At 30.5% G+C, this 12,588-nt stretch overlaps 1 protein-coding gene across 10 annotated transcripts in view; it reads left to right on the top strand.

Annotated features, from left to right (window-relative positions):
• LOC128999423 (mitogen-activated protein kinase kinase kinase kinase 5-like) overlaps nt 1-9,113 on the top strand; it is a 56,341-nt gene extending 47,228 nt beyond the window's left edge. For all 10 annotated transcript variants that reach the window (XM_054425934.1, XM_054425938.1, XM_054425936.1 and 7 more), the window contains 4 exons: nt 1,558-1,641; nt 2,001-2,093; nt 2,986-3,112; nt 7,728-9,113. In XM_054425934.1, coding sequence (XP_054281909.1) covers nt 1,558-1,641; nt 2,001-2,093; nt 2,986-3,112; nt 7,728-7,833 — 410 coding nt within the window. In that variant the 3' untranslated portion in view covers nt 7,834-9,113. The remainder of the gene's footprint in view (nt 1-1,557; nt 1,642-2,000; nt 2,094-2,985; nt 3,113-7,727) is intronic.
• Nucleotides 9,114-12,588: the final 3,475 nt, after the last annotated feature.

Raw genomic sequence — 12,588 nt, forward strand, 5'->3', positions numbered from 1 at the left:
AAAATGCAATACAATATTTAATAAAAACTCACTTAGATATTTTATTTTATTATTTTTCAACATTATTAAACTCGTTATGTGCTGCAAAACACTACGTTAGCATTCATCTGCCTTCATTGTTCTTGGCGATGGCGATCGGGTTCAAGTTACGTTTTGTTCTGGGATCACGGTAGACCTACATAAATCTAGCATATGACATTGATGTGTCTATTTTGAGTGAAGTAAAACTGAAAAAGTGATGGCGAATGAGATACCGGAACAAATTATACTGAGTTCTCTTATATATGGTACCAAAACGCGCACCGTCCCGTCACCTTTATAAACTTGAAATATGATATATACAAATGTTGTCTGCTAGATAGATTTGCCGTGATCCCAGAGTAAAACGTAATTCGCACTTGCTATGGAAGTCTGCTTCTATTCTTCTGCTTCTCTAGCAGACAACAATTTCTGTTCTTTCTTTTTTCTATTGCATTAGCGCAAGCTGTGTTGCTGTGTTACAACTTACAAGACAAGAAGTTTTGAGGTTGGAGTTTAGAGACAGTTTGTTTAGCACGTCTGCACTAAGTATTTCAGCTAAACTTAGTAACAATTTTTGTACATTTTGACAACAGTTGCTTTTATACAGTTGGATATTGCCTAAAAGTTGTAGGCCTAGGCTTCATTTAAGTTTGGTTAAATGACACAAGATGGATTCAGATGAAGAAGCCGATTTAGGCCTAAATGTGCCTTCAACATCATCACAAGAATTCAAAAATAAGTAAAGGAGTTTAATTTGGGATTTTTTTGTCAAAAAGGGCTCTGTTGCAGAATGCAACACGTGTAAAAAGTCCTTAAAAGTAGGTTAAAAGTTAATAATTATACATTTCCTTTGTAACTTAATAAACTCATTCTAAAAATGCCTAAGTTTACAAAATTTTTTATTGGTAGTGCTTTATAATTTTGACTAATAAAACTTGGTTCAGGTTTGTATCTTTACTTATTATCTAAGTTCAGTTACCTATTGAATTAAACTAGGCCTAAATTAAATAAACAAAAGTTACATTTACAATCTACACTTATTCTGAAAAAAATATACCAACAGTTTTAGTAATTAAGTTATTGAGAGTTGACTTGATATTGATTTCAAGTTTTCATTATTTGAGGTTAGTATTCGGTTAAAAAATGTTCACTATTCGGATACTATTCGAGGGAAAGTATTTGATTCGAAAAAATTTGAATTAGATTAGAAATTCTCTCTATTTGATTCGTATTCGATTCGAAAAGAAAAAGTAGTATTCGTACACCCCTAGAACATATACAGAATATACAAAAAAATTTTTTGTAAATTAAAATTTAATATCTAAAATTTATATAACATTATTCCTTGTTTTATGCTGAAAAATATTATATATTATATGATATATTTACAAACTTATTTACTGTATAAAAATGTGTTATAAAAAATTTTGCGTGAGTGCAACCCATAAAAGACCCCTTGCGACCACAGTATAAAAGACCACCAGCTCGAGGATTAAGATAACCATGTCAGTAAAGTTCTATTTTTCTCTTTTACAGCTACAGTCATTCCAAGGAGAGAAAACTTGCAGATCATCAATGTTACTCAATTAGAAAAAGACGCAATCTTAGTTTGTTATTCAAGTAAGTAAAGCTGTAACTTCATGGTATGCAATACAGGAACCGCTAAATACTAAACACTTGAAATAATACATTGAATACAATTCATTACACAACCTCTTTCTAACTTGTGCAAGAATCATTATAAGTTTTTGAAATGTCATGTTGGTTTTTACCTTCAACCAAAATGATGATACCATGTTAAAATAACACCATGACGTTTTGTGTAGGATACATTACCCAGGATTGGTCTTGTTCGAAATATTGAAATTAATTTGACCAAATTTGAGCTGGTGTATTGGCTCACGTAACATCACTCGATGATTATTACCTAACAAGATTGTTTGTGCTTGTTATTTATTTATCTTATTGTCTTTCCACAGATGTTATTAGGATAGTTACCCTGCAAGGAAGACTGAAGAGTAATCGTAAGCAAATATCAGAACTGCAATTCGACTTTCCAGTAGAATCTATAGGTAACTACGATAAGTTGTCATATATATTTCAGTAATTCCTTAATAGAAAAATAAGTGAGTTTTACCAACAAATATAGTTTTAATTTTATAATAATTTATAACTTGACTTTTAATCATGCTTTCAAATGAAAATAATTTTATTTTTTTGAAAAAATTTCCCAAAATATTTTCAGCAATATTTTCAGGCAAAATACCTTAAACTTTAACAATTTTCTAGTAAGAAATTATGTTCACAGTAATACAACTCCGATTTTTGTAATATGAGAACACCAGATTCACCCAAATCAATTTAATTTAAGAAACAATGTTTGCTTCTATTTGACTATTGTTAGTCAAATTTGCTTATTGTTACAAAATAAACTGTTTGGAAGCTACGTCCTTATTTGCTTGATGGTTAGTTTTTGCCTTACAATCTCCAGAATCAAAATGAAGAAGAACAACCAGGTTTAAAAATCAAGCCGGTCAAAACAATAAATAGACTTAGACTATTAAGGTACCTCTTAGATGCCTTACGTCATTAGTTTGACAAGTTGTGGTCATATTCACCCAATTCACAACATGTTTTGCCTCTTCAGGTATTATGAAGTGTTCTTTACAAGAATGTTTTGTCCAAATTAGATATGTCAATTACATTCAAATAAATACACATTACACATGCACGAAAAACAGGCAGACTCAACTTCCGTACCGCGACTGGTTGATAGTAGGCCTTCTCTAAATAATCAAATGTGTTTGTAATGTGTATATGTGTGAACATTGGGGTGGAATGTCTAGTTATACACATCGAAAGCTAATACTCCGTAACATTGAAATTTCACCTCATTACATTTTACCTTGTTTGTCAACCATCATTAAGTTAGTATGTTGACACATATCTACTATTTTTTTCCAGTTTGTCTACCAGACAGTGTTCTTGCTTTTCACAAACATGGAGTGCAAGGCAGGAGTCTGAAGAACGGAGAAGTTGTTCAGGAGATTGTGGACAAAAGTCGAAGCTACAGGCTTCTCGGATCCGACAAGTATGTTGACTATAATAGATTCAAGATCCAAAATAACATCCATTTTTCATACATGTGTACATAGAATAGCGTCAATTTAAAAATGTTTCTAACTTACTACATTATACAAAGACATTATATGTTAATGATTTCACTGCATTATACATGAAATAGACATAGAGATAAGTTTATATCATTATATTAATTTAAAAAACTCATCTAGAGAGTACAACGGTTTGGATAGCATTAAACTTTTCAGTTTTTTCTTAAAAACATTAAAATCTTCTGTGGATTTCAAATCCACCGAAAGAGCATTATAGAATCTAATACCTGCATAGGAAGGTTTCTTTTCATATAATTTAAGATTGTGGCTTGTATAAGCAAATACTCTATTGTTTCTAGTATTATAACTATGGTTTTGAGACCTAACGTTTCTATTCTATGAGAATTCTTTTTTATAAACAAAATAAGTTCAAAAATGTATAGACTATATACAGTAAAAAATTCTAATTCAGTAAATAGGTGTGAAAAAGGATAGGATAAGCAGGCTTACCTTAAGAAATGTAGGCATCCCACTTCATTCACTATAGAACACGGTTCTGTAGTGCTTGTAGAACACGGATGTAGAACACGGTTCTACATCCGTATGGGATCCGTACATGGGATGCCTACATTTCTTAAGGTAAGCCTGCTTATCCTATCCTTTCTCACTTCTATTCTCAGGCAATTAGCCCTTTCTCTCCAAACCTAATTCAGTAAATAGGTGTTTAACAGAATCATCCCAATTTAGCTTTTAAATTATTCTTATTGCTTGTTTTTGAAGGATAAGAAGTTCATCTAAATTTTCATTTGAGGTATTACCATATAAAACAATACCAAAAGCGATATGAGACTGTACAAGGGCATGCGTGATAAAGGGTTTTCATTGTAACCAAACTGCTAAATTTAGAAACCTTCCTTAATGCAAATAAACCAGAAGCTAACTTTTTAGAAATCGATAAAACATGATTATTCTAATTTAAGTTTTTGTCTATTATTCGGCCCAAGAATCTAGAATTATTCACCTCTTCCAACACATGATCATTAAGAAATATTGTCAACTCAGGTGCAGGTATAATTCTAGAGCAAGCTGTAAAAGTGATGAACTTAGTTTTATTAGGATTCAGTAGCAAGCATTTTTTGTTAAAAGCCTGTTCTAAGGTTGAAATCTGGTTAAAACTGGAAACTTCGATTTCATCAAGAGTTTTACGTGATATCAGCAAATTTATATCATCTGCATACATTGTGATATTATCAAAAGGTGTGATGCTAGGTAAACCCTTAAGATAGCATAGAAAAAGTAATGGGCCCAGAATAGAGCCTTGAGGGACTCCGAACTTAATATCTTTAATATTCAAATTATGGTGAATTAACTGATTAAATGATTAAGATGTTTAATTTCAACAAACTGTTTTCTGTTTTTTAAATAAGAGTCAAACCATGAAAAAGCCCTATTTTTTATTCCCAGTTTTTGAAGGACTACAAGTAGTCTTGAATGTGATACGCTGTCAAAAGCTTTACTAAGATCCATAAAAATACCAATTGTTTTATTACCCTTATCCAAAGAATTTAAAGCTGACTCAATAAAATCAATGCTGGCAGTTATTACTGATTTCCCGGCCCTAAAACCATGCTGTTCTTTGTCTAACAGTTTGTTACACTCTAAAAATTGTTAACTGAATAGCCATAACTCGTTCATAAATTTTGGAAAAAACAGGAAGTAATGACAGTGGGCGATAATTTGAAACTTCTTTACAGTCATCTGCCTTAAATAGAGGTTTTACTTTAGAAATTTTTAACTTGTCTGGAAAAATACCTGATATTAAAGATGAATTTATTAAATGACACAACGTTAGTAACAGATAGGTTCTGGCATGTTTTATGATTGTTATAGGAATATCATCATAACCGGTTGAAAACTTATTATTGAAGGACATGATTACTTTTTCCAGCTGATTAGGCTCTATACTAGTTTGAACAAAAACTTTATCAGTATAATTAGGCAAAGAAATGTTGGAAGAAGCTGCAACTTGATTCAACTTAAGAATTACATTTGTCTCAACTAGATTAATATAATGATCATTAAACATATTGCTAACTAACTACACAAGGATCTTTTATTTCTGATCCATCAGAGTTCAGTGCTATATTTGTTTCATTCAATGTGCTTATTTTTAATATTAATTTCTTCTCCAATAACTTTCCAAGTAGTTTTACTAACATTTGAAGATTCTCTAATTTGTTTTTCGTAATGTTTAACTTTACTGTCAAAAACTTTTTTTTTATACTCCTTCTTCTTGACACTCCTACTTAAATTAATATCATGAGATGACCTGCTTAGTTCAGTTAAATTTTTTAGCTCCAATTGCAACTCATACAAATCATAAGTTATCCATTTTTTCTTATTTTTACAGGGTTTCCTACATTTTACTTTTGGAAAACATATATTAAAATAATATAAAAAATATATATAGAAATACATCAAACTTAATTTCAACTGGGGCACAATATACATTTAACCAATTTTCTACAGGCAACATGTTTGAAAATTTTGCTATATTTTATTCTGTAAAACTTCTTTTATGCATCGTTATATACTCATTATCATTTCTAAAAGAATTTTCTAAATTTACTTCAATAATTTGTGCATCATGATCAGATAAACTAGAAATTAAACCTTCAGAGTAATTTGTTATTAGTGAATCCACCAAAACATTGATATTTATGTCCCTACCAATTATAATAAATTTACATCTTTTTATCAAAATGTTAATTAATGCATTTAGGCGTTTCAAAAATTCAAATGGATCTGATGAGGGTGAGCGATACACACCAACTACAATAATTTTACAACCATTTAACTTATAACTATCAGCACAGAATCCAAAAATGTTATCTTCACCCAAACATGTATCAGATGTTGGCAAGACCTAGCCTACCAGAGATACCCTCCTCGGATATAAGTAAAATATAAGCTGTAAAAGTATAAATATAAGCTGATAGGTTTTTATGGTTAAATTTATGACAGGGAGAGTAAATAAAATATGTCTAATAACTCTTTAACATATGCTTACACTTATACTGATTTTAAACATGGCATTATATGTTTTTATTCCCCCTATACAATATGCATTTTAAATCCGATAATTTTACAATAAAACAGCAATTCTGCAATTTTTACGATGTGAAAAGCGTTGAAGTGAGATTTGCAGCCGATTCGCACAGACGCACACTGATTATAAGTAGCCTACAGTAGAGAGAGTAATAGTCAATAATTGAGAAGTGTATAGACCTAGTCAACGATACCACCTTCCATAGCATACCTGCCTCTTCCATAATTATTATCACCAAAATACAACTACTATACGCAATTTCCAGTAGGTCTGAATAGAAACGACCCAAAATAAAACGATAATATTCAATAAAATTCACAGTACACATAATTTAGCTTTGGTGTCCTAACATCAAAACTAACCGTAATCGTATCCTTTATATAAATTTCACTGCATTAATTGCTAAATAAATAAGTGTAAACAAAGAAAAGTAAAAACAATAACAGATTGTTTCGAAACAGCTGTTTGGATCAAATAACATTCACTTGAAAAAAATAACTGGTCACATGTAGCAGGAATATAAAAAGTAAACACGCTAGTAAAGCTAATGACGTAATTGTCAATGTTTATTATCCATACCGTTATCAGTTCTATCCTTGATAATTTTAATTACCCACCCTCATTGAATAAATGTAGCCTACATCGTAATTTCCCATATTAGTTAATTTAAACTACAATATATTCATAGTTGAAATAAAAGTTATATTTTCATGTTTGGGGACGCTGATATAGGCAACATGACTGAACTTTGAACTTTAAACAAACAAACACACAAACTTTCACATTTATAATATTAGTAAGATTTCTCCATTTTGTAGAAGTATACTAAGAGTTTTAGATTTAGTTGTAATACTTTATACACATTTTTTTGCAAAATTTTAAGTTTTATTCTAAATTTTTTATTTTAAAATGTGAAATATGTCAATCGGCCATGATAGTCTCCTTTGACACTGTTTGCTTTATAAATAAGCCTTGTAAAAACTCTTCTTTAGACCCGTTTACGAAAATTACGAGGCTTGTCCCGTAATAGTTTTATTTTTATTAGTTTTTCCTAAAACATTGTAATAGTTTAATTTTTTGTTTCTTTTTCTATCGGCCCTAATGAGTTTTTGTCTTTACAGTGTCTCATTGTCACAGAACTCAATCACCCGTCTAATTAAATACCTCTCTCCACTATGTATGGTCGAGCTTTAGTTTTTCCATAGCGGCAAGCAAAGTACAAATAAAAACAGATATCACTGCGAGAAGACAGGAGACTGGAGACTGCACTGAAGCAAATGATGTGACCTCTCTCTCACCATAACAAAGATAATATAATATGAGTAATGATGTTTACAGATACATACAGTAAATATGCCGAGGCGAGGCGCCCTCATGCTCAGCGCCTGCAAGTAGCGTGCAATAACCTCCAAACACTGCTGCATTGGCCCTGGCTCGCGGACAGTACTTGTACGTAAGGCTAACTCAGTTAATTGATGTTTCAGAGTTGTTATGTTGGAGTCACATCCTCTTATAAAACTAGGAGGAACGCTCACAAATGAAGAAGGCGCAGATCTTTACATTTTAGCCGGCCATGAAGCCAGCTATTAATAGTCCAACTCCACAAATTTATTTTACATTATTTGTTCCTTTAATTTATTTTACTGTAAAATATATAAATATTCTAAGTATTGTTGAATTCAGGCCTTAACAATCTGTGTTACATATTTTTGTACTATGATTTGCAATGTATTATTTTAACTATTTTCCAATGCGGATGTACAGTATTTTCAATGTATCGGTTCCGTACGAAATGTAAACTGAGTGTTTTTTCCTCTTTTTGTGACTACAGATCGTCCAAAAACTAAAAGATGTCTTTCAGTTTTTTAGTCTTTAACTGTCAAAGGGGTTATAAAGTTTTAAGCTCTTGCTGCACTCATGCAAAAGAAGTGTGTATTAAACGCAATAAGTTGTAAAAAGGTTTATTTATAACATAGGCGTTTTGTAAATCTTAAAAGTAATACCTATTTTATCTCCTTGGTGTGTCTCCCCTTTTACAACGACTAACTCAAAACTATCTTGACATTAAAAACTCAGCCTGTGAAAAATCTATGTAATAAAACTTTCAACTATAAATCTAACACTTTCAAATTTATATTGGGAACAGTTGTTGTGTGTTTTGTAAATAGATCAACATTTTTTCTTACTATCATTATTGCTGTTTCCATTATAAAATTTCACATTCGTTACCAAAGATTGTAATCACTCACAAAAATATTACTATTATAAAAACCCTTTCCTGTAAATTATCAAACCACATAGATGTATTTTTCTGTATAGTCAGTTGTAATATATTATTTTTGTAAATATACACCATTCCTTTAACATTAAAAAACACCAGCTATATTGAATAATATAGATTTCGGTATTAGATAAATATTTAATGGATAAATAATGAATTAATTAGTTTTCCTTACATAGTACAAGTGTATCTATGAGATAGCTGTGTTTAGATTGAGCTTTGTGAATAGAATAATATTAGACATATCTGCTCATAATTCAGCTCAAATGTGGCTATTTTCAATCATTGGATTTTTAAATGGCAAAGGAATAAATGTTGTGTGCCTTTATAAATTCAGTTGTTTCGATCAAGAATAGGCATTTAGCGGAGAAGTTTTAAATAGTTTAAGATATAATCCAAAGAGTAAAATATGAAAGTATTTTTAACATATGTGTCTAATTATCAAATCTTTATCACCTCTGGTAAGGTTGCATGCCAAACTTGACTTTGCTAGGTTAGAATATTACTTGTCAAAGTCGTGAATAAGAACTTAAGGCTGGTTTGCATTGATAGTTTAAAATGTGTGTTAAATAAATCAAATAATTATTTACTTTTTTACTTTATACCATTCCCACTTTAAAAAATCATTAAATCAGTGCTATATTCTTTGAACACGGTCATCTGTGGTTAAAAACACATACTTCCAACGGTAGAGATTGGTGGGAATCTGATAAAAAAAAAAAAACTGTTGAAAATATCAAAAGTAAATGTATTTAACCTACACACTGATGTGCGCCAAGGACATGAGTATAATGTTTTTTTGGGTAAAATAATTTCAATTTGAAAGTTGGTGTATTACAAAAAGTAAAAAGGCAGTCTTAACAAAACAGAAAAATGACTTGAAATTCTCCTCAGCTGACCTGTATGGATGACAAATCTATAAATAAACGATCAGCAATCTCACACATACTTTCTCCACTTTTTGACTAAATAATTTTGACGAAAACAATAATTTCTCCATATACTATGTATAGGGGGAGAAAGTATAAACTGTGTTACTCTATCATATAAGGTATTTACTCAGGGGAGGTATAGAAGAGGCTACGATGACAGCTGTGGGCTTCTTATTAGCTGAGGGAACGCCATTACCGTAACAAAACGGTAGGTAGCCGTCGGCCTCGGTGGTCTAATGGTTAGCGTACCGGGCTGATATTCTGTAGGTCCCGGGTTCGAATCCTGCTGGTAGCATTAACTTTTTGTCCAAGATTTTTTTTATTATCAGCAAGTTTGGTTGGTTTGGTTCGGTTATTACAGTTTAATTTTATTATTAAGTCATTATAAAATTTTAATCGAGCAAATTCTAGTTTTATTTAATAAACAGAATTATTTTTCCGATTACCAAACTTTTGTTATATTATTTCTTTATCAGCAAGTTTGGTTAGTTCGGTTAGGTTATGATAGTTTAATTTTACAATTAAAAAATTATAAAATTGAATTTGAGACATTTATAATTTTATTTTATGAACAGAACTATTTTTGCGATTAGTAAACCTTCATTGCCAAAGTGCTCTCTACTACAGCGCTGTTCACGGAGGAATTTTGAACTAAATGCCTCATTCATACCTCCCCTAAGTCAGACCCATCATATAACACATATAAACTTATCCAACAAATACAAGGATATTTTAGTTTTTAATATGAAGAGGGAGGTCCGTAAAGTGAGCTTTTATCCAAAATCTGATGTTTTCCCAAATAATTTAATTTTTTATTCAATATCCTCGTGTACAAAAATAAGATATTCCTTTTCACTAAACATAATTTAAGTTTAAAACTATGTAAATGCCAGTCACTAAATTTGTTTCATATTTTTCTTGCAAGGCTTACATTTTTTAATCTGCAAATCTCTTTGAAAATTAAAACACAATGCAAACCGAGCCTGCAATCCTCTGTGTTTTGGCAAATGTTCTATTTAACTTAAATATTTCTTTTCTTAACTATTTTGCCATTCTTATTTTTGAGATTAGTGGTTTTTCACACATCAGTTGATAACAGTTTAAAATTAGTTCAGTTAGGGATGAATATTTAATTTATCACACCATTTTTCAGTATTCTTATTAGCAATGTGCACAAGCAAGTTTAAATATGAATCTGATATAGACTAAGACTAAGAAGATATAAAAAGCATGTTTAATTTAAAACATTTTCAACAAATTATTCAGTTTAACAGATTGATTTTTTATAGTCGAGTTTTAACTTCATATCCTTTCAAAATAGTCGTGGATATTAGTCAAATAATTTTCCTTTATCAAATCCATAAATAATTCTTTCAAATATAATTGTTGTGGTGAAAGCACACCTGTATAGTGACTACAAAGATATATTATGTTTCATTTTATTAATATTTTTATATTTTTGTAATCGTTTTTTGTAATTTGGTCGGAATAATACAATTTGTTTAACAAACTTGTCATTCCATTGCTTTATGTTAGTGTTTTTAAGACTAAAAAAATCAATTTTAAATATAGGCCTAAGGTTTAAAAATGCTTTAGTAAATGTATCTTATCAATTCATAAAGTTATAAATAATTATTTAAAATTAATTTGTATATTGGCTACTCATTTTTTAAATCACAATTCTTATTATAGTTTAATTAATTTTGCTGAACAAATTGTTAGCATGCAATACATGGTGAGTCCACAACGTTACACTTATTATTATAAGAAGGAATAATATTGTTATTTTAAATTATGTGGGAAATAAGTTTTGCTGCAATTATCTTAATCCAGTGTGGATAAAATGTGATATTGAAATTGGATTGTTTAACCAATGCCAGCCGGAAAGATCTTTTGGCACAACAGAAAGAGTGTATACAAATTTATATTTTTTCTACTACAAATTGGAGAGGTTATCCTCTTTTTGTTTCATTTAATTCTGCTATGTTGAAGTCAGCCCGATATGGGGAAAAACTGATAGAAAAACTGATAACAAGTCGGAACAAGAACTAATAGGTCCATTATCTACAAACAAAGGGATCTCAAGGACCCTTTAAAATTTTTTTTGTTTAAACTGCTTCTAACTTTAATAATATTTAGTGTACTGCTTATGGACTATTTATTCTTCATTTATCTTTTTTACATTTAGAAATAGGCTAACAAAGTTTGTTTTAAAACAAAAACCATTGAGAATAATGCTGGTCAACTGATATGCTTCCGCTCAAAAGGTATTTAAATTTGTAAATAATTTTACTTTTAATACTTTGTCAATACGTTGCAGTTTGTATGTTGTATTGTTGACTCAATAATGTAACTTGTATATTCTATTTTATGAATTTGTTGTGAATACACAGTTATTTTATCTCATTCATGTTTGTGATTTTGAAATCTAAACATGTATCTAAATATGTAAAATAAAATGTGATATTTATTACAAGACATCTGTTTTATTCCATACTTGTCCTTAAATTTTCTTTAATGTACCAGGTATCGTTCAAATAAGAAAGAATAATCTATCCATCATCTACTACTATTATAAAATTTAGGTGGTGTCTGTCTGTGCGGCTGCCCACGACTAAAACACTAAACCTATAGAGCCAAACTTAAGCACAAAGATGCTCCACATTTCTAGGAATGTCATAGGCCTATTCACTTCCCTGAGTGCCTCTCGGGCTAAGCCCCTTGGATGTCCAAAGTTTTGAGGTGAGGTTTTCAAAAGTAAAATATTAATTGGTCTCCATGGAGGCATGATGAAATTTACAATGTTTACCTTTGCGTTGATATTTCAATGTAAACGAGCAGAACTGCCAAATCGCTTATTTTAGAATGCTTATTTGCGGAAATATATGCTCGGGCTTCAGCAGCTATGTTGTGCCATTAAACAGCACCACGAGAAGCGCTTGCAGACGTTGAAGTCCTCACAAATTACTCAGTTAACTTTAAAAAACATTTTCATCTCAAGAAGGTTCCAACCCAGGAAAAAATCGTTAATCCTAAGGATAAGTCCTAAGGAATGAAAAATATAAAATGAAATAAATAAATAGGAATAAAAAAGTCCTTAATCCAGGTTGAATCCTTAGATTCAAATTTATG

Source organism: Macrosteles quadrilineatus, unplaced genomic scaffold, assembly GCF_028750875.1.
Source record: "Macrosteles quadrilineatus isolate MER2022 unplaced genomic scaffold, UCM_ALF_1.0 Scaffold_8__2_contigs__length_117827958, whole genome shotgun sequence".
Classification (NCBI taxonomy): Eukaryota; Metazoa; Arthropoda; class Insecta; order Hemiptera; family Cicadellidae; genus Macrosteles; species Macrosteles quadrilineatus.